The sequence below is a fragment of the Arvicanthis niloticus genome, chromosome X (genome assembly GCF_011762505.2).
Source record: "Arvicanthis niloticus isolate mArvNil1 chromosome X, mArvNil1.pat.X, whole genome shotgun sequence".
Taxonomy (NCBI): domain Eukaryota; kingdom Metazoa; phylum Chordata; class Mammalia; order Rodentia; family Muridae; genus Arvicanthis; species Arvicanthis niloticus.
In genome coordinates this window covers 11,291,274-11,315,091 of record NC_047679.1, presented here as the reverse complement: position 1 = coordinate 11,315,091, position 23,818 = coordinate 11,291,274, and the positions used below count along the sequence as shown (strand labels likewise).

The 23,818-nt window shown below is 46.3% G+C and overlaps 1 protein-coding gene across 6 annotated transcripts; it reads right to left on the bottom strand.

Annotated features, from left to right (window-relative positions):
- Positions 1 to 614: 614 nt before the first annotated feature.
- Positions 615 to 23,818, bottom strand: Hdac6 (histone deacetylase 6). 6 transcript variants are annotated; one of them, XM_076918782.1, is made up of 29 exons: positions 23,752 to 23,818; positions 23,014 to 23,133; positions 22,769 to 22,897; positions 22,541 to 22,629; positions 20,816 to 20,900; positions 20,675 to 20,715; positions 19,738 to 19,834; positions 19,490 to 19,587; positions 17,884 to 17,988; positions 17,689 to 17,757; positions 10,558 to 10,684; positions 10,399 to 10,464; positions 10,247 to 10,306; positions 10,080 to 10,169; positions 8,746 to 8,852; positions 8,590 to 8,657; positions 8,214 to 8,382; positions 8,001 to 8,129; positions 7,694 to 7,862; positions 7,322 to 7,455; positions 6,667 to 6,735; positions 6,353 to 6,545; positions 4,509 to 4,658; positions 2,530 to 2,704; positions 1,952 to 2,421; positions 1,766 to 1,867; positions 1,493 to 1,639; positions 1,269 to 1,397; positions 615 to 1,031 (listed from the first exon to the last, which is right to left on the bottom strand). In XM_076918782.1, the coding sequence occupies exons 2-29, from the start codon at positions 23,101 to 23,103 to the stop codon at positions 963 to 965; spliced, it is 3,426 nt and encodes a 1,141-aa protein (XP_076774897.1). In that variant the 5' UTR covers positions 23,104 to 23,133; positions 23,752 to 23,818; the 3' UTR covers positions 615 to 962. The 6 variants fall into 6 exon arrangements, with proteins under 6 accessions (XP_076774897.1, XP_034341378.1, XP_034341379.1 ...); XM_034485487.2 differs by lacking the exon at positions 23,752 to 23,818 and adding an exon at positions 23,642 to 23,742; XM_034485488.2 differs by lacking the exon at positions 23,752 to 23,818 and adding an exon at positions 23,609 to 23,741.

Here is a 23,818-nt window from a genome sequence, read left to right as displayed (position 1 = left end):
CTCCCCAAACAAATCAATGAGGTCAATGGGGAAACAGGCCCAGGGAGGCTACTTCCTGATAGTTTTCATGTCTTCTTACCAAGTACTTCTGACTGGCTATGACTATGTAGACCAGGCTGGCCTTGAACTCAAGAGGTCCAACTGCCTTTGCCTTCCAAGGTTGGGGATAAGAGGCAATGCACCAGGGCTAGAGAGATGGCTCAGTGGTTAAGAGCACCATCTGCTCTTCCAGAGGTCCTGAGACCAATTCCCAGCAACCACATGGTGGCTCACAACCATCTGTAATGGATCTGATACCATCTTCTAGTGTGTCTAAAGACAGTGATGGTATACTCATGTGCATAAAATAAATATTTTAAAAAAGCATGCCCCAGCATGCCTGGTGAGACTCTTATTTCTATGGTGGGGACTCAGTTTCTCAAGAATCCAATCTAATCTCCAGCAGAGCCAAGCTGGCTGACCAATTCAATTTTAGTTAAAAAAAATTTTTTTTGGAGGGGGGATAGACAGAAAGTTGAGTTGATGAAGACCTCTCCTTTCTTCTTGCCTCTCATTCTTCCCTCAGTTATTCTGGCTTGGAATGACGGGTTTTTCAAAATTAAAAAAAAGAAAGCTTTCTTCGGGTTTTGTAACAACTTCAACTTTATTAAATATGCAGGCCTGTCACCACTGCCAGTTGTCTCCTTCAATGTCATCTTTGTGATCTCAGCTCCTTCCTAGGACTACTAAGCTGTCCCTCTTTCCTTCTGGGTAGAACAGAGCTGCTCCTCAAGCCAGCCATGGGCAGAGGCACATCTAAACCTGGACAGTAGAGTCCTCTGCCAAAGATTTACACTGAAATAAGCACCTGGCAAAAGTTATTCAAGATGGGTTACAGTGAGGCCACCCTCATCCAAGACTGCAGTGAACTAAGCTGCTCTGCCTGGGGCCTCGGTAGGCAAGCAGGCAGTGTGGTTTGGGATTTAGTGTGAGTGGGGCATGTCCTCCCCAAACTTGTTCTGGTGGGCAGCGTTCTTCACATCTTGGAGATCCTGAGGAAGAAGCAAGGACAAGGCAGGTCAAAGTGAAAGTGGCTCTATTTCAGCCACAGAGAGGCTGTCACCACAGTAGACTTCAAATACTGCTTCTCCTTATACCCTTCTGCAAATACCCATGGAGCAGCCATGCAAAGGAGTCTGTGTTCTCCCCTTACCAAATGATAGAAGGGCTATGGGGTGGAAGGGGATAGGGCTCAGTGTGCATGGGTTAAACACCCTGCCCAGGCTCACCTCGTGGTGGACATAAGCCTGACAGAGATAACACCAGGTAGACAGGTCAACACAGCTGAGGACCAATGGGTGTTCAGAGGCTTCATGGTGGCAGACCATATGGGCATTGACATAGCGACTGCAGTACACCTGAGGTTGGAAAGTGACTGTCACTGGTTGCTTGGCACCAGCTGAAGTTTGCTGCTAGGCCAACCTCTACCCAATACCCTTCTTTTGTTCTATACCTGATAGCAAGTCAGACACACCCAGTTCTCCTGGCGTGTTCCACATGTCTTACAAGGTTGGAACACATTTAGGCCTGCTGCAGGAATGGGGCGTACTGCCATCAAATGGGGACACCAGGGTAGTGGGGTCACGGCATAAAATACTTCCTAGAGTGGGTAGGGAAAATGGGGTAAGGAAAAGATTTGACCTCTCCGTTAATACATCCTATGCTCCCATCTTGAGGCATAAATAGACAAGACAGAGCCATAACACCAGGCTCTCCCTGAGCTCACCTGGGCATTAAAATCCCCAAATGCTTGTGTCAGCATCAAGCTGTTCATGTCCTGACCTCCAGCTGCTTCTCCTAGCAGGCCCTCCTCGGAGTCATAGGCTTCCTGGAGACACAGAAGGAAAAGATGTATCTGAGAAGGCCCAGTTCCTAGCCCTTCTACCCTCTTCCCAGGTTTGCCAGGCTTTACCTGAGCCTCACTGCTTAGCTCCAAAGTTCTGAGAAACCCAAACTCCAGGGGCTGAGGGGCTGTGGCTCCCTGCAGAGGTGAGGCTTCCCTGCTTGGCTTACTTGCCCTGCTTGGCTTACTTGCGTATGAGGCTGGAGGAGTTGGCCCAGTTCCTCCCACAGCCTCCTGTGAGGTGGTTTGCTTAGCTAAGTCCTCTGTAGGAGCCGCTGAGGTGGCCAGGTCCAGTGTAGTTCCCTTGGCAGCTTGTTCTGAGGACTGGCCCTGAGCAAGCCCTGCCATGGCCATCTCTGATTTAACCTGGCCTAGAGTAGACTCTTTCGCAGGTAATGCGGTTGTGATCTTCTGCATGCTTAATTTGGGAACCTTTCCTTTTGGTGTGGTCATTTCCTTAGCTGCCACAGGACTGGCAGTTGGGGGCAGCTTCTTGATGACATGCCTAGAACTAGAGCATTCTTCCTTGTCTTCCATCTCTGGAGCAATGGAAAAAGACAGGTAAGTATGGCTGTCATCTCCTTTCTGACTTCTAATCCTCCCCCCTTCTTTGAGGTCCCCCCCCCCCCGTTCTCAGGCCCACTTACTCATCAACCGTAAACTGCGCCAGTATTTGCGATGAACTTGGATGGCCTCACTAATTGAAGCCAGAGCTCCTGGCTGTGGAGGTCGCAGCGAAGTAAGCTGGGATGGTGGGTCTCCAAGGAGGGAATGGGTGCAGGCAGCCATAGATTCCGAGATGGATGCCAAGTTGTATCCGCCCTTGGTAAAGGAGACGGTTGCACAGCAGCGCATCAGGGAATTTGGAGGGTTAGATATCCTGACTCTCCAATTAGGTCTCCTCCTTTTTCTAGGGCACTAAAAGTCTAGAGCATAGGCTAGTACCAGGGACAAATGAGTGTAACACATTTGTAACAAGGGCAGAATTCACTGCGCGAGGTGGCTTGGGGGGGGGGGATGTAAATAGTGGCTGTCACATGCCAGATAACAATGATGATACAGATCAGAGCATTAATACATAATAGCTCGTGTTTATTGCTTGCTATGAGCTAGACCCTACTTTAAATCCTTTATGCATGCTAACCCAGCCCTCAAAATGCCAGGTGTTCAATGTGGACAGATCTGTCTTGCCATGTCCGAGAACCCCTGGCCTGCCTCACAGCACAGAAAGCACAGAGCTGACCCCACACCAAAGCTCAGGGCAGATCCCAAAAAGGCCCCGTTGTAACCTGGGATAGGAACAACTAGCATTCTCTCTGTACGGTCCCCTAACTTGAATTTCTTCATACTTGCTAGAAACCTGTTTCTACTCATTTTACATGTAAGGAGATCAAGGCTCAATGTGAGCAGGGAGATGACTTGTCTGAGGTCACAACAGCTGAGGAAGTAGTGCTGGTATTTGAATCTGGGCTGACAAAAGAGTCCATGTTGTTGCTAGCATCGCCATGGAAGTGATCCTAGGCCCTTGGTTCAGGCCATACAAGTTCTACCACTGAACGACGGGGTCTTCACACTAGCTGAGGTTCTTAACCACCCTTAGCCTCCCATAAGCAGTCCCAGGTGAATTGTAAGTAGGACTTCTTATAAGCCAGGTAGTTTCTCTGTGACTTACTGTCCTGTCTATGAAAATCAGCACCCAAACTTGCTCAGGGTTAAGTTCATGTCTGAAAGATGTAACGGTAGGAAGACAGGGCATCTTTACAGTGCACATTGTATGACAGGGTATCTTTACAGGCTGGGAATGCCTCTGTGATTAGCTAGCGCCATCTGTAGGATCAGGAAGCCCATGCAGTATAAGGGGATGGGTACCTGTCACTTACAAAAGGTCAGTGAATTTACTTTGTCTCAATTCGAATAACGGTGAAATCCAGAACACCAGAGACAGATGTTCAAGTCTCAGGTCAGCACTATTAAATGTTGTGACCTCAGGCAGTTACTGTTCCTCAACTCCCTGGTTTGATGAGGGAAGGCTCTTTGAAACAGTGTTTCAGGTAGCCTAGGTTGGTCTCAAACTTGAGACGACCCTGATCCTTCTGCCTCCTCCTCTTCCTCCTGCCCCCAAGTGCTGGGATTATAGGCATGTGCCAACGCACCCGGCTAGTTCCTCTGATCTTGAGAGGAAAGTGAGTTAAACAGACTTTACCTCACAATGCTGTTTTGTCAAACAAACTTGTAAGACAGAAAAGTCCAGAGAAGCCTACTTTGCATGGATGGAGTGCTCAGCCAAGTCTAATACTGCTACTGTCCTTATTAAAATCTCATTTGATGCCGGGCGGTGGTGGCGCACGCCTTTAATCCCAGCACCTGGGAGGCAGAGGCAGGTGGATTTCTGAGTTCGAGGCCAGCCTGGTCTACAGAGTGAGCTCCAGGACAGCCAGGGCTATACAGAGAAACCCTGTCTCGAAAAACAAAAAAAAAAACGAAATGAAACGAAACAAAATCTCATTTGAGACGATCATCCCAGGTCGACCTGTACTCAAAGGAGATTTTAGAAACTGTCCTGAGTGATATAGCCAACCCTTCCAAACTGCCCTCCCACCAAGGGAAGGGCCATCAAGAGAGTTACCTCTAGAATAAGAATAACATGGCCACCGGCGAGGCCCATCAGCAGGTGGGTAAGGTGGGCATAACCCTCAGGCGTCACTTGGCAGCCCCCCAGTGGGTCCCCTTGTGCAGCATCAAAGCCAGCTGAAATGAGCACTAGTTCTGGGTTAAACTGCATAAGGAGAGAAGAGAAGATGGCCTGAAGGCTTGAGGAGGCAGTGAGTGATGGGAACTAAGGGCATCGCAATACAAGCCAAAACCCAGAGGATGCCAGGCCAGAGATCTGAAAAGCAGGAACGGAAGACAGGGACACGAGGAGAAACAGACATGGCCAGCCTGAAACGAGACTAGAGTATACCTGCCAGAAACTCAAGACCCTGGGACAGAGGCTGGAGAGATGGCTCAGTCATTAAGAGAGCTGACTGCTCTTCCACAGGACTAGGTTCAATTCCCAGCACCTATATGGCAGCTCACGACTGTCTTACTCTAGTCCCAGGGGATCAGATGCCCTTTTCTGGCTTCCATAGGCATGAAGCATACATGTGGTACACATACATATTTAGGCAAAACATACATACACATAACAAATAAAGGTTAAAAAATCTCTTGGGAGATACTATAAATTAACAGAAGGTGGCATGATATAGAGTTTGAGACAGATATGGATCATAGAGACAAAGAGACATGGAGACTCAGAAGGCAGGAGAGGAGATAGTGACAAGAGAAACAGAGACATAACCTCTCTCACATACAGAGGGTCAAATATGGGACACACGTGCACATGATATGGGCTTTTATACACAGACTATAGACTAATAAGTGTCATGCATCTCCACTCCCAACCAGTTTCACACTGACAGGGCTGCAAATCCCACCACTTACACTTGGTTTCTCATGGAGACAATAATACACAGCTACCCCTGCACAGGCGCAATGATGCACATACCATCACCACAGTTAACAATGGTTACAGACAGTGTTCACGCCCACAGGAGGCAATCACTTGCATGCAGTTACACACACATAAAGGGTAGGTATCTGTGCATAGTCACATGCATGCAGATGTAAAAGTACAGTCCTAGGTTGAGGCTTGCAGAGTTGTGTCCTCACTGCATTGTCAGTCACACACATGCCATTGGCCCTGTCCTCAGTTCACACATAGCCAGGCCACCTCTGGGTCAAAGCAGCCAGACAGACTCACTATATAGACATGTGGACCCAGTTAGGCAGATATGGATGACGATGTGACTACAGCCTTCCACATTCAGAGAGTCTTTCTCAGGCTATCATAAGACAGCAACATATAATATCACACCTATCACACAGAGAAAGGAGATGACAGCTACTATGTAACATTACACACATGTATCCATAATGTATCTAATCTCAGGCTTCTCTTCCATACAGTTCCACAACAGCATCTCATGGGGATACCCTTACAGCCATGCACTCTGGAGACCACACAGATTCAGAAGGTTAACACAGTTCCACAATAGTATGTCTTAGAGTTTGAGGCCAGCCTGGTCTACAGAGTGAGTTCCAGGACAGCCAGGGCTACACAGAGAAACCCTGTCTCGAAAAAAGAAAAAAAAAGTATGCCTTGGGGATACCCTTACAGCTATGCACTCAGGATAAGCAGACAGATTCAGAAGGCACACACATGCATATATATACACATAGCATAAAATGTCACACAGATAGGACCCTCACAGGCAGCTGTATGTACATGGACAGATACATAGGCCATCCATCACCATCTCTGTCCCAATAGCCATCATATGATTAGTCATCTGATAGTCAAGCACACATGTGAAGGAGGCAGATGTGCACACTTATACCAATGTCATACAATGATCAGAGCCTTACCTCATAGGCAATGGGAAGTACCAGACGATGCCACGAAGCCAGGTAATCAGCATCACCCATGCGGGGCCCATTCCAGGGCACATTGACAGTGAAGCCTGTACCTGCAGCTCGGCCTACTTGGCTACTGGCACCTTCATCCCCCATGGGGAAGAAAGTGCCATGGTCATACCGGTGCAGGGACACGTATAATACACTGCCAGGGAGAAGGTGGGATGAAAAAGGGACCACAGCAGGTTAGGGGCTACAAACATCCCTGAAGGATGCTTCAGCATATCGTCCCGTACCATACCCTTGCCCACAGTCCCATCATTCACCTGGGGTCATCCTCAAATATGTGCTGAGTTCCATTACCATGATGAACATCCCAGTCCACGATCAGGATCCTGGAAAGGGAGATAGCTCTTTTTAGCAGCTTGGGACATTTAGGCCTAGAAGTGGGCATGGCTAGCTAGACTCCTATGGTCTTCAGAGGCATTTGTTGCTGGGAAACAGGACCATGGATATAATGAGAAAACAGAGCTATTATTCTAAGAATGAAGGTCCAACCTTGGCTTCCTGAACTCATGGGCCTGAAGAAGTACTGAAGGCTAGGGACTGTTCCATGGACTGACTAGGGAACAGGGTTCCAGGCCTGGTTGGCTAAGGGTAACATACCAAATCCTAGGCCTTTTGGAGTAAGTAGTAGGAGCCTGGGCATGAGTTCTGTTGGGGTAACATGTTAGGTATCAGGAATGCTGGTGCAGTATCCTGGATGCTAGTTTATTAAGCATCTAGATGCTATGATTGGGTGGCAGGTAACACACCCATCCTGGGTCTTTCGTAGTCTGGTGCTGCCCAGTGAATGCTTGCTTGTTTCTGTGTAAGCTCCCAGGGGTGACCATAGGTCTGCCGAGTAAGACTGAATGAGGAGAGTAGCCAGGTCCCTGTAAAGATCAGGTTTTGGGGCCTGGGGGGGTGGGGGGCGCTTACCGAAGGGCACGTCCAGCAATGACCTGGGCATGGCGAGCAGCCACAGCTACAGAATTGAAAAAGCAGAAACCACAAGCGGCTTCTGGCTCTGCATGGTGTCCTGGAGGGCGCACTATTGCAACGCCATTCAAAACCTGTAGAGAGGAACAGGGACACTGGATCTCTGGCCCTCACTCTCTACCTTCCCAGTCTTCCCTTTCTTCTGTCTACCAGCCACTAGGCCATCCGCTCCCGGGTTCCCCTCCCAACAGACTCTCTTCCTGCCTCTGGCCTCCTAAGTGGGAACGGGCGGTCCCCGTTTCTTTCTTCTATTTTGTCAGGACCTTTTTTTTTTTTTCAGCTAAAGTGCGCTGGCACGCAGAGAAGACGCACCTCTCCCGAAAGCACAGCTTCCACCAGGCAGCAGGCAGCGCCTGTGGCCAGCTGTGCGCAGGCAAAGGTGCTGGGACAGATGTAAATGGAGTCAAAGTTGGCACCTTCACGGTGCAGATCCCGGGTTTTCATCTTTTCTGTGGCCCGGAGACGCTCCACGTACTCAGCACTGGGGACACAGAGGGAACAAGAGTCACCAGCTCATCCCCACATAAGAACCTGGACCTGTCTAGGTGGGTAGTAGCTCCAAACCATCTTGGAGAGCCCTGGTCTCTACTCCTAGAACTTGTCTAGCGCGGGGTCTGACCTGTGGCACGTAAGGAGCTCAGCATCCGTGGCAGGCCGGGCAGGTATGATGAGACAGCGTGCTGCAAGACCCACCTCCTCCAGGTGACACATGATGCGTAAGATGCGCTGAGGTGTCTCAGGATGGTGACTAGCAGTGGGGGAAAGCAGAGCCGAGGGTTTAGTGACTGAGAGTGAGCCAAGCACTACTGAAGCCAGCCCTCTGAGCACATACTTGTCCCACAGGTTGCAGTGGGTCATCATCCTTTCATCATAGACCAGCCCAGTGCGGTTCTGGAGCAGTGGCCATGGATCCATTGGCAGAGCAGCAGTTTCCCAGCGGCGTTCCTCCTCTTCCTCTTCTAGCATGTACCCTTCCACTTCATTTTCCTCTTGGGGCTCAACTATAAAGAGGGGGGCTCAGATCACCCTACTTCCTGAATCTGGATCCTGTCACACTCTTGAGACAAAATGTGGTCCGGACATAAGACTGAAAATTCACACAGCCCTTCCCACCAAGGCATCCCAGCAAGGCAAGAAGAGATCTGGGAGAGAATCTCCCCCAATAGCTCACTCCATGTCTAATGATGGTCATTCACATCCCCACCTACCTGATTTCTCAAGGACCTCCCAGAAGGGTTCAAGGGCTTCTAGAGTGCAGGAGATGGAAGTCTGGGCGCTGGGGGAGGAGGAAGGGGAACCATGACTAATTGTCCCCCCCCAGCAGGCAGTAAGGGCTTTCCTTTCCCCTATCCCCCCAGGTTTACCTTGCACAAGGTGCAACAGGGGACTCCAACATGGGGCAAGGGTCTCCAAGAAGGGTGTGGAGTGAAGCACTGACCCCCTTAGCCAGTGCATGGAGGTTATAACCACCCTGGGGAAGGAGTTGTTGGGGGAGAGGCAAGCAGAGGGCCAGATATTACCAGGGAAACATACTGAGAACATCAACAGTATTTGGGTGCATACTATCTGTCAAGCAACAAGAAACTTAGAGAATGACTTCATTGAATTCACTGTAAACTAATGCGACGTGATTACCGTTAGCGTGTTGCCTACTTGATCTAAGGGAAGCAGAGGCACAAGGAGTTTATGAGGTGGTAAGGCTGAGCCAAGAACAGGAATTTTTTAAAAAAAAATCCTGGGCTGGGGAGATAGTTCAGCGGTTAAGAGCACTGCCTGCTCTTCCAGAGGTCCTGAGTTCAATTCCTAGTAACTGCATGGTGGCTCACAACCATCTGTAATGGGATCTGCTGCCCTCTTCTGATGTGTCTGAAGACAGCTACAGTGTATTCATAGAAATAAAAAATAAATAAATCCTAAAAAATATCACATTAAATTTTTTTTTTTGGTTTTTCAAAGCAGGGTTTCTCTGTATAGCCCTGGCTGTCCTGGAACTCACTCTGTAGACCAGGCTGGCCTCAAACTCAGAGATCCACCTGCCTCTGCCTCCCAAGTGCTGAGATTAAAAGCATGCGCCACCACTGCCCAGCCCCATTAAATTTTTAAAAAAATTTATGAAGTTTTTACCTCCATGTAATGTGTGTGTGTATGTGTGTGTGTGTGTGTGTGTGTGTGTGTATGTGTGTATGGGCATCACATGTGAGCCTGTGGAATCTCCTGGAACTGTGAGTTATGAGTGGCTGTGAGCCACCACACTGGGAATCAAACCCAGGCAGTCTGCAAGAGCAGCAAGTGCTCTCAACAACTGAGCCATCCCTTCAGCCCCAAGGACATCCTTAGATACATGAAAACTCTTGTTTTTAGTGGTCCTGAGAATGAACCGCTGCAATATATTAGCTAAGTATTCTACCTTTTAACTCCATCCCCAAGGCCCAAAAAAGTCTGTTTGTAAGCCTTCAATGTGGGCCAGTGAGATACATCAGAGGATAAGAGGGCTTGCTACCAAGCCTGAGTTCAATCCCTCAAAAGAATCTACATGGTGAAAGGAGAACCAACCCCACATGTTATCTTCTGAACATCACACACAACATGGTACACATGCATAGTGTGCACAGACACACACACATACACACCCCCAAATAAATATAAAAATCCTAAACCCTTTAGGATCTACGGGATTAGATAAAGGTGAATTACTCACCTCTAAAGACAGAATCAACTTGCCTCCTGCCAAACCCATGAGCAAATGGGTTAGGTGTGCAAATCCTGCTGGAGTGGCAGACATCTCTCCCTGAGGGGACATACGAGTGACATGAAGCTCAGTGTATTCCCCTTGGTCTGCCAAACACCCCAGAGAATCTGCCCTACCTTGGGGTCTCCATGGAGGGCATCAAATCCAGCGGCCACCAGGACCAGTTGAGGCTGAAACTGAGGAAAGAGACATACTAGGTGTGAACACCTGCCTTTCACGGACCATCCCTCATTGTGACCTCACCCCAAATATTCCAGATCTTTATGACCTCAAAGGCAACTGGCAGGAGGATATGCAGGAAAGCAGCAATGTAGTCAGCATCCCGCATCCCCACCTGCAGACACAGAAGCACAATGCCATAGTCAGTTACCTTTCTTGAGCCTGTGGGAAGGTGGGCTAGGCTCACTTTACATGGGCAGACACTGACCTGGTTCCAAGGTACATTGATGGTATATCCTTGGCCTTGGCCAAAACCTGTAGTGGACCAGTTAGAAGCCTTGAGATGGGGCCAGAACCGACCATGCTCATAGCGGTGGATGGAGAAATAGAGGACACTAGAGGCAGAGAAAAGAAATGTTGACTAGCTTGTGTTAACCCAATCCCTGGCACAGAAAAGAACAAGGGAATTGAAGAGTCAAATGTACGACTCTCAACCTATAGCTGCAGGGGTTGGTTCAACAAGTTGTTTTTACCAGCTCCCCAATTCTTTCTCTCCTAAGTTTTTCTTTTTTCAAAAGGAATTATTTGTTTTATTTTATGTATGTGAGTACACTGTAGCTGTCTTCAGACAAATCAGAAGATGGCATCGGATCCCATTACAGATGGTTGTGGTTGCTGGGAATTGAACATAGAACAAGTGCTCTTAACTTAACCACTGAGCCATCTCTCCAGCCCCCATCTCATACGTTTTTCTAATTCTCCATCTATACTCATAATTTTTCCATTAGTTTACCCTTCCATTCGCTCACCAACTTCTTCATTTTCCCATTCATTAATTCTCCCATTTTTTTCTACATTTTCATTGATCTCCCACCAGAACCCTTCTGTCAAGTGTCCACCCAATTTCAGACTCAAGTCTAAGGTCTCAAGAGCTACTGAGTCTACCCAAGGACCTGGGAAATGCTGACCTTGTGAGAAACTCTAGGTCATGTCTTCTCAAATCACCCCCCGCCCCCCCCCAAGTGTTATTATCCCAGGGTAATAACAACATTGGCTACTGGGCATCCACAGGGGTCATGGGGGAACTTAAATGCAGAAGCCGGTGAGAGCTGTAAAGGGCCTCAAGCTCATGATGGGGAACCTAGTGATTCTACTGAAAGAAAGAAGTAGAGAGATGCAGAGACTAGGAATGAGGAAAGATGGAACTTGGTTTTGTGTGTGGTGTTAAAGGATGTCGTCTTAAGGCTACTATAACTCAGTGACGACAGGTCCTTTTTTTCTTAATACTTCACAAAGCCACCTCTACTTCTATTTCACAGGTGAGAAAATTGTCACAGCAGTGAGAAGGACCAACACACAAAACTGATGCTGAAATGACTCAGAATGTGCAGGTTCTGACAAAAAGATAAAATCTACAGATTCAGACTGAGAGGATAGATGTACATGTTCTAGGTGGAGAGACATGATGAATAGGTACTAGGTAAAAACGCACACTATTCGTGTTTAGTCTAAAAAACATGACGTACAGATTCCCATAGGAAGTACAGGAGATGGTTTTGGGCAGTGGTAATTAATTCTGTTTTCTGGGGAAAATCTTGAACTTATCTGTCTGTCTGTCTATCCAGTTACCATCTAACTGATCAACTACACCCTGCCTTGTTCCAGTGTTCTAAGGCAGCATCCCCTCTCCTACTGTGGGAAATAAAAAAGTAGTCAAAAGCAAAGAATCGAGACTAATTCAAAAGAGACATCTTCAAATATGTTGATAATTTAGCTGTGAAATTTAAAGCATATAAAAAAGATTCTTAAAAGTCTTGGAATTGGGGGATGAAATTCCCGTACAAAGCTCGAGTCTTGAATAGGTAATGGGTGATTTTTTTTTTTGTTTTGTTTTTATATGGGGTCTATTATGTAGCTCTGGCTGTTCTGGAACTTTCTATGTAGACCAGGCTGGCCTTGAACTCACAGAGAACCACCATAGCCCTTATGGAGAACAAAAAGTTTCCTGAGGGAATAAATAAGCAAAGACTTGAAGAAACCCAACTCTCCAGGCAGTGGTAGCGCACACCTTTACTCCTAGCATATGGGAGGCAGAGGCAGGTGGATTTCTGAGTTGGAGGCCAGCCTGGTCTGTGAAGCTAGTTCCATGACAGCCAGGGCTACACAAAGAAACCCTGTCTCAAAAAACCAAAAAAAAAAAAAAAAAAAAAAAAAAAAAAAAAAAAAAAAAAAAAAAAAAGAAAAGAAAAAGATAAAAGAAACCCAACTCTACAAGAGCCCTCAGTCAGAAACAGAAAAGCTAGCATCCTAATGAATAGCTTGCACTTGAGAGGCAGAGGAAAGTGGATCTCTGTGAGTTTGAGGCCAGCTTGCTCTATAGAGTAAATTCCAGGCCAGCTTGGGCTATACAAAAAACCTTGTCTTGAAAAACAAACAAAAAACCTAGTACCCAAGGAACCAAGTCTATAGACCATACAGAAGAGGATTTTACTTTTATTGATAACTTTGTAGTACTACATACTGAATTGAGGGTCTTAACAGCTTAATAGATAGATGTATGTGCATATGTGTGTGGGCAGCGTGTACAGGACAAAGGACAAATGGCTGTTATTAGTCTAGAACATCCACCTTGTATTTTTTGTGATAGGGTCTTTGTTTGGCTTGGAACTCATTCATTAAGCTAGGCTGGCTGGTCAGTGAGCCATGGCGCTGCCTGACTCTGCCACTCCAGTATTTGGAATTATAAGTGTGTACCACTATTCCAGGCTCTTTAAAAATGTAGGTTCTGGGGATCAAACTCAGGTCTTCATAAGCAATTTACTGACCAAGCCATGTATCTCCCCAGACGCCAACAGGATATTTTATACAATAAGTTCAATCAACTTCAAGTATAACAATGGACTGATAGAACAGGTGCACCCTTTACCTTTCTGACATCCCTGGGAAAGGATAGTAAAAGTGACAGCTAGAGTGATGCCCATCTATAATTTCAGCACTTGGGAAGCTGAGGCAGGAGGATTGAGAATTTAAAAATAATTTAAATTACATAATGAGACCTTGCTTTACCTTTCCCCTGAAAAAGCTTATTCAAGTCTTACTCATTTTTTTTTCAGATATGATACTTACATCACTTTGTTTTAAACGCTGGGGATGGGACCCAAAGCCTTGCTCATGGTTAAAAAACAGTTCTACCACTAAGTTCTACCTCAATTATTAATACATTTACTAAAAATAAGAATCCCTATTTTTTTCAAGACGCATTCTAGAATTTATGCAGAAATAAACCAGGGGTAGAGTAATGGGTGTCTATATGGATGAAAAAAATTGGGCAATAAACTTATTAATGTGGAAACATTTAATCCAGGAAGCCACAAATGAACAAAATAAAGAATGCAGTGGGAGAAATTTAAAAAGATAAAAAAGAGAAAAAATAGTGAAGTTTTAAAATAGCAGAGATGTCAAATATAAAAAAGGCCAGAAACTATATTGAGAAAGTAAGTGAAATAGATAAATACCTTTGGCAAGGCTGAGGGATTAAAAAAAAAAAGAAACATTGGGGTCTTGGAGAGATGGCTCAGAGGTTAAGAGCACTAGCTGTTCTTGCAGAGGACCTGGGTTCAGTTCCCAACACCCACATGGCGGGTGACTCACAATCATCTGTAACTCTAGTTCAAGAGGATCTGACTCTTTCTTCTTAATGGTATTCATACATACATCTATGCATATACACATAAAAATTAATTTTAAAAATATGTTGTGAAAAAAAAAGCTAGGCAGTGGTGGCACACACCTTTAATCCCAGCACTTGGGAGGCAGAGGCAGGTGGATTTCTGAGTTCGAGGCCACCCTGGTCTAGAGTGAGTTCTGTACAGCCAAGGATATACAGAGAAACCCTGTCTGGAAAAACGAAAAAAAAAAAAATGTTGTGTGCCCCGAAGCCCAAAGACACTCTTTGTTTTTTCCACCCTGGCATCTGTAAACTCTAACCTAATACCTGGAGCTTTTCCCACAGTCCCTAAACTTGAGATCTGTATCAGCAGATATCTTGCCTCCATTCTGGGCAAATGCTTTTTAGGAATTCAGATCTACACACAGCACAGTATACTAATCCCGATGGCCCTAAGAATAGCCCTTCAGTTTGAGGTATAAACAGCCAGAGAAGAATTTGAAGAAAGCGCCAGTATAAAGAGAAGACCCAAGAAGACAATCAGCCTCAGAATGAAGAGACTTAACAATGAGGAACTGGAGAAAACTTCTAATTGTTTTTCTTTTTCTTAGACAGGGTTTCTTTGTGACGACTTGGTTGTCCTAGAACTTACTCAGTAGACCAGGCTAGCCTCAAACTCAGAGAGATCCACCTGCCTCTGCCTCCAGAGTGCTGAGATTAAAGGCATATGCCACTATTACCAGGATAAGGTACTTCTAATTCTTACTCTATAAAAGTAAGACCAGGAATGAGAGTATAAAAACAAGGAAAAAAGAAAATGCTTCTGCTGATCAAAAAAAAAAAAAAAAATGTGAGCTAGGGATAGTGCCTGAGATAGGAGGATCTCAAGTTAGAGGCCAGCCTGGGCTACAGAGAGGAATATCAAAGCCAGCTTGGGTGATAGCAGTAAGACCGAATCTCAAATAAACAAACAAACAAATGTCCAAGTACATAATTCAAACAGAATTAAGGCCATCTCTCAGGACACTGAGCAAAAGTAAAAAGTGACAGAAAATATAAGTAAGCCATGGGCTAGGGGGGCTGGAGAGATACCAACAGTTAAGAGGGGAGGTGACACTTCAGAAGAACTGAGTTTGATTCTTAGGACACACATGGAAGCTCACAGTTGTCTGTAATCAAGTGCCAAGGAATCTGACGCTTTTTTTGGCTTCTGAGGGCACTAGCCATGCACATGGTACAGACATATAGGGAGGCAAAATAACATAGACATAATTTTTAAAAAATTAAAAGACTTATTTGGAAAAAGCCATACAAGGCTGGGGCTATAGCCCAGTTGGTAGAATGCATGTAGCTCTAGGTTTTATCTCTAGTGTCATATATACCAAGCCTGATGGCACGTGGTCTAATCCCAGAACATAGGAGGTAGAGTCAGTAGGAGCACGAAGGAGTTCAAAGTAAATAAAAAAAAAAAAGACCTAGACCAACCCTTAGGACTGAGGGTTTAGAGCAGGAAGTCAGAACTGAAAAGAGAGAAGGAAAATAAAAACTAAGTTAAAACTTCAAGAATAGAGTGGACTAGATGAACTTTCACCTTAGAAATGTAAAAAAAAAACAAAAGAGATGCATTTAGAGGAGGCAGATGTGGAAAACTTCTCAGGCTCCCTGGCATCTCAAGTGGGAGAGGCAGAGTTGAGACTCTAACGACTGAACCTCCAGCATGTAGACACCATGGGCAGACAGGAAAAAACTGTCATCTCAGACAGCTACATACTTCCCCTGGCCCTGGAGTGTCAAAGAGAAATACCTCCTGTCTCCCACTTAAAAACAAAACAAAAAACCATAAAGGATCAACCCAGGAAGCATAATATTTAGCAGGAGTCCAGGAGAACAGAAAATAAAGTAATTATCAAAGATCTAACAGAAGAACATTTGTAAATATCAAAGAAAGATGTAAGGCAGCAGACATAAAACGTCAAGCCCTGCTACAGAGAAGTTAAGGGAACCTAGAGTTCAAGTGGGATAACATACAGGAAAAAGGGAACTGAAAGTCTTTCAGAGAGCAAGACGGACAATTCCGACACAGGGGGAAAGACAAGTGTCATGTACCAAGTGCTAGAAAATAGGAAAGCAATGATTAAAGAAAGTACCTACACAGGGTCAAGGGCCACAAGATCGGAAGATCTAGTGGAGAGTCGTAGATTCCATGTAATCAACTGGATGAAAGGCCAGATAAAACAACTACTGCTTATGATGTAAACCTACCTAGAGGCAAGGGCTTTTTTTCTATAGGAGGGTACACTGGTACCCTTCTGGAGTAAAATTTGGCAGCATGTACCAGACCTTAAAGTACGTTGATCTGTCTGACTCAGCACCCTACTATTAGAAATTCATTGTACATGCTGGAGCATGCCCTTAATCCCAGCACTGAGGAGGCAGAGGCAGAGGCAGAGGCAGGTGCCATCTCTAGGAGTTCAAGGCCAGCCTGGTCTACAGAGTGACAGGACAACCAAGGCTACCCAGAGAAACTCATTTTGGAAAAAACAAACATAACAACAAAGAAATTCATTGCACAGACATAACCAGAGATGAAAATTATATACTTATAACAATATTTACAGCAGAACTATCTATAATAGCAAAAAGTAGGAAGTATCTTATATAGCAGGAATATAATGCCATGAAATCATCTACAGCCTTTTTTGTTTGCTTGTTTTTTTGAGGCAGGGATTCTCTGTGTAGCCCTGGTTATCCTGGAACTCAAACTATAGACCAGGCTGGCCTCATCACAGGAATCCACTTGCCATGGCCTCTCAAGTTCTGGGATTAAAAGTATATGCACCAGCATACCCAACTGTTCACAGGGTTTACAGAGGATAAAATGCTTTTCTAGAACCAACATGATAACTGTGTCCCAGTACACCACTATATGAAATAAAGCCAGTGAACATGTGAAGAAGTAGCCCATCGGTAGTGTATTATTAATAATAATGCATATTTATTTATTTATTTATTTAATATTTATATTTAATTTATTTAATATTTATATATGCATACAAACAGGCTATAACCTAAACTGTCATTTGGGGGGCTGTGTGGGCTATGGTGTGTATATGGAGATCAGAGAACAGCTTGCAGGAGTTGGTTCTCTCTCATTCCACCATGTGGGACCTGGGGATCAAGCTCTGGTTGTCAAGCAAGCACTTTTACCTACCGAGCCACCTTGCCACTCAATTTTTAATTTTTTTTTTCGAGACAGGGTTTCTCTTGTTTAGTCCTGGCTGTCCAGGCTGGCCTCGAACTCAGAAATCTGCCTGCCTCTGGCCTCCCAAGTGCTGGGATTAAAGGTGTGTGCCACCACCGCCCGGCTCAATTTTTAATTTTTAAGAATAGTGTGAAGTGTTGTCATAATTAAAAACACAAAGCACTAATCTGAGGTCGCCTCCAGCTCAGGGGGTAAATTGCTGAACAGGATCTCCACATACTAAGTCAAACCCCACACCTTTCACATCTCTGTCTGACACTGTAACCTGTAAGGTGGTTTGACCATCTGTGACATGGGAACGCCACAGTTCCTGCTTCAGAGTGAAATTAGGAGACAGTAGACAACAAGGAAGCAGTACACTTCCTGGTTCCAGGACACCTGAATGTAAATGGCTTCCTGGCCCCTGTGGCAGGGCCTGAAGGTTAGAAGTAGTTAAGAATCCAGTCCTTAGGGTGGAACATGAGATATACCTGGGGTCCTGGTCGAAGGTGAACTGTGTTCCTTGACCATGGTGCACATCCCAGTCCACGATGAGAATCCTGTGAGCAGGAAGAGAGGGGAGCTCTGTGCCAGGGGACCAAGTGAAATACAGAGGAACAACCTAGACCACAGCATCCCCCGCCCATTCCATGGTACCCACATCGCATCTTTCATTTGCTACTGACCTCTGAGTGCGGTGCTTCTTTTGCGCATAGCGGGCAGCCACAGCCAGATGGTTGAACATGCAATACCCATCCATAAGACTGTGCTGAGCATGGTGTCCAGGAGGCCTAAGCAGGAAAGGGAAAGCTACAGATCTGGGAGTCTTCCTCTAGAGATGGACTTTCCCGTGTTCCCAATTCATTCAGTAGAGATTCTGTAACTCTGCTAGCAACTGAGTAACTGTGGCTTTTGAAGCTCCATTGCCACCCCCCCCCCAAGCTAACACCCTCTCCTCAAAGGAGATTTAAACATAACCTGTGCATCCATTTGGCATTGTGGTACATGCCTGTAATACTAACACTCAAAGAAAGAACTAGAAGCAGGAGGATCTATAGTTCAAGGCCTGCCTAGTATGTATAGCGAGCGCAAATAAATGAAGGTATCTGTGCATATTCTTTCAAACCCGGTCATTCTGCTACATAGGCTTACCTGAGACCTATGTAATAGAAAATGCTATCTTTAGAAATGTGCCACTGAGCCGGGCGGTGGTGGTGCACACCTTTAATCCCAGCACTTGGGAGGCAGAGGCAGGCAGATTTCTGAGTTCGAGGCCAGCCTGGTCTACAGAGTGAGTTCCAGGACAGCCAGGGCTACACAGAGAAACCCTGTCTCGAAAAACCAAAAAAAAAAAAAAAAAAAAAAACAAAAAAAAAACCAAAAACCAAAAACCAAAAACCAAAAAACAAAAAAACAAAAACAAAAAAACAAACAAAAAAGGAAAGAAACGTGCCACTGGTGTTTGCTATGGTATTTGAAGCAGCCAAGTCAGAAGACAACCAAAATTCCCACCAGCATGGGGGAGAGTAACATAAAAGTATGTTCATACAATGGCATCTCACTTGAGTGTAACCCAAATACTGTTAAGAGACAGCTTTAAATGATGTGCCAGTTTTTTGGTTTTTTAAAAAACAGCACGGTATAGAAGGGAGTGTGTCACGTGCTTACTGCCCGTGGTGGTTAACAGGGGGCTGAGGAGGACAAAAGCTATCTTCTGCATTTTTATCAGTTCTAGGAAGTCAGCTGTGCCAAGATGTTCTGACCTTCCATGGGCAACAATGAAACAGCAAATGCCACCGGCTGAAGCCTGAGATGTCACGCAGTGCTGGGTACATCTGGATTTCAAGATGTTCCAGATAGAAAAGAAATACATGCCCATGAGCCAATGAACTGATACTTATTACTTACTAGTTGAGCAAAACTATCTGAGAGAGGACACAGAAGTTACTGGTGACAATGGGCACCTTTCAGGAGTTCATCAACAAAGAGGAGAGAGAGTTCTATTGGAAACCAATCCCCCCACCCACCCCCGCCTTTGTGCCACTTGACTCTTCAATCTTCAACCACATGAAACGAAGACACAATACCTGAGTTAACACATTTAACATTTCGTGTATTTTGACAAAGTATCTTACATATATTTATATAGCTGAGGCTAGCCCTGAACTCCTGAGCCTTCCTTTACTATCCACCTCCAAAGTACTGGTATTACAGACATGCACCGCCATGCTCCACTATGTGGAAATGCTTTTTAAAAAAACATGTAAGAAGCCAAATACTTGAGAGTCCTACCTGATAACGGCCATGCCATTCCGAATCTCAGCCCCCATGACTGCATCTACCAGTCTGAGGACAGAGCCTGTAGCCAGGCAGGCACATGAATATGAGTTCTGGAGACCGTGGAAAACCAGAGAGAAAAAGTTAGAGAGAAAGCATTGCCCTATCTATTTAGCTTCTTGTTCCCACAGTGGCATTGGCATGGATATGGGAGATGCCCCAGACTTGCTGCCACACCCTGACCCAGCAGTTCTCATCCATACCGGATGCAGATAAACTGAATCATAGGTGCCTGCTAATACTCGAAGTTCTCCTTCATTCATGTATTGGGTTGTCTCCATCAGATCAATGTATTCCAGGCTGGGGACACAAGATAGAGAGGTTTGACAGCCCTGGTCCCTCCACAGCCATACCTTCTACAAACCAGACCTCATGTCAAATCAGGCCTCCGGAGTCAACCTAGGGGTTCAGCTGGGATTCAGGCCGCAGTCTCTCTTTCTTCTCTAGCGCCACCCCCGCCCCCCCAATCTCCAGTTATATAGTTAGTTCCCAAGACAGCCATGAACTTGTACTTCTAGACCTCTGGCTATATAGTTACAGTTCTGTTCAATCTTCTTTTGCTCAGCCCTTTTCTTTGCTAGACTCACCCACCTTTTTGCCTCTTGGAACTTAGCTCAGATATTCTCTCTGCCAAGCTAGTTTTTCTGTGAGCCACACTGTACCAAGCCTACTTCCTTTGAGTTTCTATAACTCCCAGAACCTTCCTGGTCATTCTGGCAAGTATCTACCTTCAGTTAATGAACCAGACTATAATAACACTAACCCTTCACAGGCTTAAGATGCTGTCAGGTACCCAATATACACATTGAACCTCCTGAAGAACTTAGATTGATTTTCTTTAGGGGCTGGGAGGCTTTTTCAGACAGGGTCTCATAAACCCAAGTTAAACCTGATATGTAGCTTAGGCTCTCTTGACTTCCTGATTTGCTTGTCTTCACATCTCAAGTGATGGATTATAGGCATGTACCATCACATTTGGCTGGACCTTGGGTTTTTTTAGCAATGACAGATTCAGAGAGGCTCAGGGACTTGCCCAAGGCTGGCCACAGAGTGTATGGGACTCTTTCCCGAAGCATTCAGTCTGTCCTGGTTGGGCCTGGGCATCTTCCTCCCCACCCTACCAAGCTCCTAAGTTTTCACCTGTGAACCAACATCAGCTCCTCCTTCTCAGCAAACCGGGCCTGGGGAGACACAAGGAAGAAAAGGGCCAGAGCCGTAGGCCATGCCATGCCTAGGTCCTGCCAGTCCCCGCCCACAATCTGAAGGCCGTGGAGGATTCACCTGAAAGGACACACAGCGGCTCAGGAGGCCCTCGAGGATCAGCTGCTCTTTGATGGCATGGAGCCGCTCAGGGTTTTCAGGGAAGCTGGGAGGTGGAGATGGAATCACACATACACACAGATAAGCAGAAACACTAGGAGTGTGTCTGCTCTCATCCCATCTCCCACCCACCCTCCTATAGCTGCTCCTCAGCCTGTCCTCTGGTTGTTTCTGAAGTCTTATACTACTTTCCTCCCCGCTACCATTTATGCCGTCGCCGGAAGCTCTATCGCCTTTACCAGAACCCCTCCCTACTTCTTTACTTATTCCCTCAACAGCCCGTCCTGTATACTGGAGCCAGCCAGTGGTTAGAATTCTACTACTCAAAACCCTTTTGTAGTTCCGACTCTGTTCCCAGTAGAAGCCAAACTTTTTGTCACACCCAGAAGGCCCTTAAAAAAAAAACCTGTCCCCATCCCTATTCTGGCTCTTTCTTACCACACCCCTCCTCTTTCACCTTGTTTCCCTGTTCCTTGGTCTTCAATTAAACCGCATTCCCTTCAGCTAGGCCTAAGGACTTCAACTGTCTTTCACGTCTGGAACTCTTTTCAGCATGACTCATGGCTCAGTCCTTTAGCCTCCCCCCACCCCTTATATTTTTACTCAAATGTTAGCAACACCTCCCCTAGCTATTGTATTCCAAAAGGAAGCACCCCTTCCAGTCAAACTTTCCTCTCCCTCCCACCTGAGCTTCTCTGAGCTAACACTGTGGAGGTCACCTCTTGGTTACTTTTGAAGGCAGTGTTGTTTACTGCTGTATCCTCAACAAATGTACCATAAAAGAAAGCCTCCTGACATCGTGAGTTAGTTTTAGGTCTAGGTCGGGCTAGGGGAGACAGCTACTATATTTGTTAAATATCAGTGTAATGATTAACAGACAATGGCAGGGGCTAGTAAAACAGCTAAGAACAGATGTGAGAGGGGTAGTGGCCAGTCAAAGGCTTCTGTGAGTCTCCATAGTTGTGAAAGTTGAAAGAGGAATCAGTCAAGGGTAAAGACCCAAGGCTAGAGGGTGCCTGGCACACTGAAAGAAGCGATGGTGGCCAGTGTGGGTGAAGTGAACTGAAGCACACGAGGAGAGGCCTGGCTGAACAGGTCACAAAGGGTGACGGGAAGCTAAATCACGCGGAACCTTAGAGGCCAGGGTAAAGAATTCTGACTTTACCGTAAGAGCAAAGCTCTGGCCTTGAAGTATTTGAAGAAAAGAAATGTCATTTCAAATGTATTTTTTAGGCTTCAAAGTGGGAAGAAGTCAGCACTCAAGCTGCAAAGACAGGAGGCTCACCAAAGGTTTGAGGCTGCTGCAGACTAGTTCCAGGATAGCCTAGGCTACAGAGACAGATTCTGTCTCAAAGCAAAACCACATGGATTTCCATTTCATCATCACTGAACAGTTTATAGTGCTGTTGGGTGTTTAATGATCTCCTCTCATACTCACCAGTCAGCTGGAGAAGGGACATTTTTATGTTGGTCACGTATATCACTAACCCTGTGCACACAGCAGACACTCGATAACTGTTTATTGGCTTAAAAGAGAAGTTTTCAAGAATGATCCCCATTTCCCTAAATCACCTGCTTCCAGACTATAGGCTAGAATAAGAAAAGATTCACTCTTGTTTGTGAGAAGAGAGGGGGCAATTCTATAAATTTTCTAGTTTGGGGACAATTTGGAGGTACCAGCCTCACCTGTCATCCCAAAGGCAGTGGAAGTCATTTAGTTGTTCATCAAACACCAATCCAGTACCAACTGGTACTCGTGTCTCAGGGTTCAGATCCTGCAGCAGAAAAGAAAAGAAACACAGATTTACTCAGGACTCCAATGAGAGAAAATACCTCACACCATCCCAGATGGGGGAAAATCATGTTTTGTTTGGTAAAAAAAAAAAGGCCAAAGTGCAGCCAGGCCTCTCTCACCAGCCCTTGAAGCCCCATGATTAGGTCTTCTTCAGCTGGTTGGCTGAGCTTCTTCATTTTGCCTTTCTTCTTTACCTCCGCTAGATTGGGGCTGGAGTGGGGTACAGCACCCTTCTTACCACCACGCTTCTGCCAATCAGAGAGAAGACTCAGATTCTAGACATGGCTGGCTGGCTTCGCCATCCATCCCTCCATTCCCCCCGCCACCCCCCCCCCCCACCATCAGGGCCAGTCTGGGGCCTCACCAAGGTGGCGCTGGAGTCCTGAAGAGGAGACTGGGGATTGTGCCTAGTCTTTCGCTGCCTGGTAGAAGAATCTTGGCCGGTGGAGGTCATGGCTGAAGAGCCTTAGCTCATGGAATGGCTCTAGCAAAGGTGTAGTTGGTAGTGAGGCGGTTGGAGTGTCCAGAGGACCCCACATCCCGGCCCCTTCCCAGGCCCCGCCCCCTATTCTAGATAGCTGCCTTCAGCCCCGTTCCATTCCCGAGCCTTCTAAACCCCGCCCCCCAAGGCCATCTTCAGCTAAGAGGAAACCTGGTCTTGTCCGTTCCCTCTGGACCTCGCTGCTTTTATCCGATTCTCTTTCCTCATTTTGCCTATTCACTAAACGAGGTAACCCCAGGCTCAACCAGGCTCTTCTAAGGCCTGCCATATCCAATCACCGCCCCCCCCTCCCCCCGACCCCTCCACTTCCCTCATCCTTTCATACCTCTAATCTGCGCCCGGAACGCTTGGCTTCTGCAACCTGCCCGCTTCAGCCTATCTCCTCAGATAAATCACCCACCTTTCTAGTCCACCAGACCAGGCTGCCGCGGCCTCAGCGGCACCCTTAAAGACTCACTCAACTCCACCTCCTGTAGGGCCGAACCCGCACCTTCCACTCTCGGAGATTTCGCCCGGAGCCTTCCCCCTTGCCCCGCGGCTCAGAGGACTGCCCCTCTCGAAGAGAATCCCTCAGACCCCACCCCCTTCCCAGACGCCTACCGTTTAACGAAGCTCCCTCAGCCGGTTCCAAGACTCCGCCCAACTCCCGCCCAGCCATCGCCGCTGG

Bases quoted from the DNA above. Each gene is read 5' to 3' on its own strand.
- Hdac6 (XM_076918783.1), bottom strand. From the start codon at position 23,103: ATGACCTCCACCGGCCAAGATTCTTCTACCAGGCAGCGAAAGACTAGG. The intron at 2,422-2,529 runs GTAAGTGGGCCT...CCATTGCTCCAG, and splicing joins GCGCAGTTTACGGTTGATGA to AGATGGAAGACAAGGAAGAA. The intron at 1,868-1,951 runs GTAAAGCCTGGC...CTGTGTCTCCAG, and splicing joins AGCTAAGCAGTGAGGCTCAG to GAAGCCTATGACTCCGAGGA.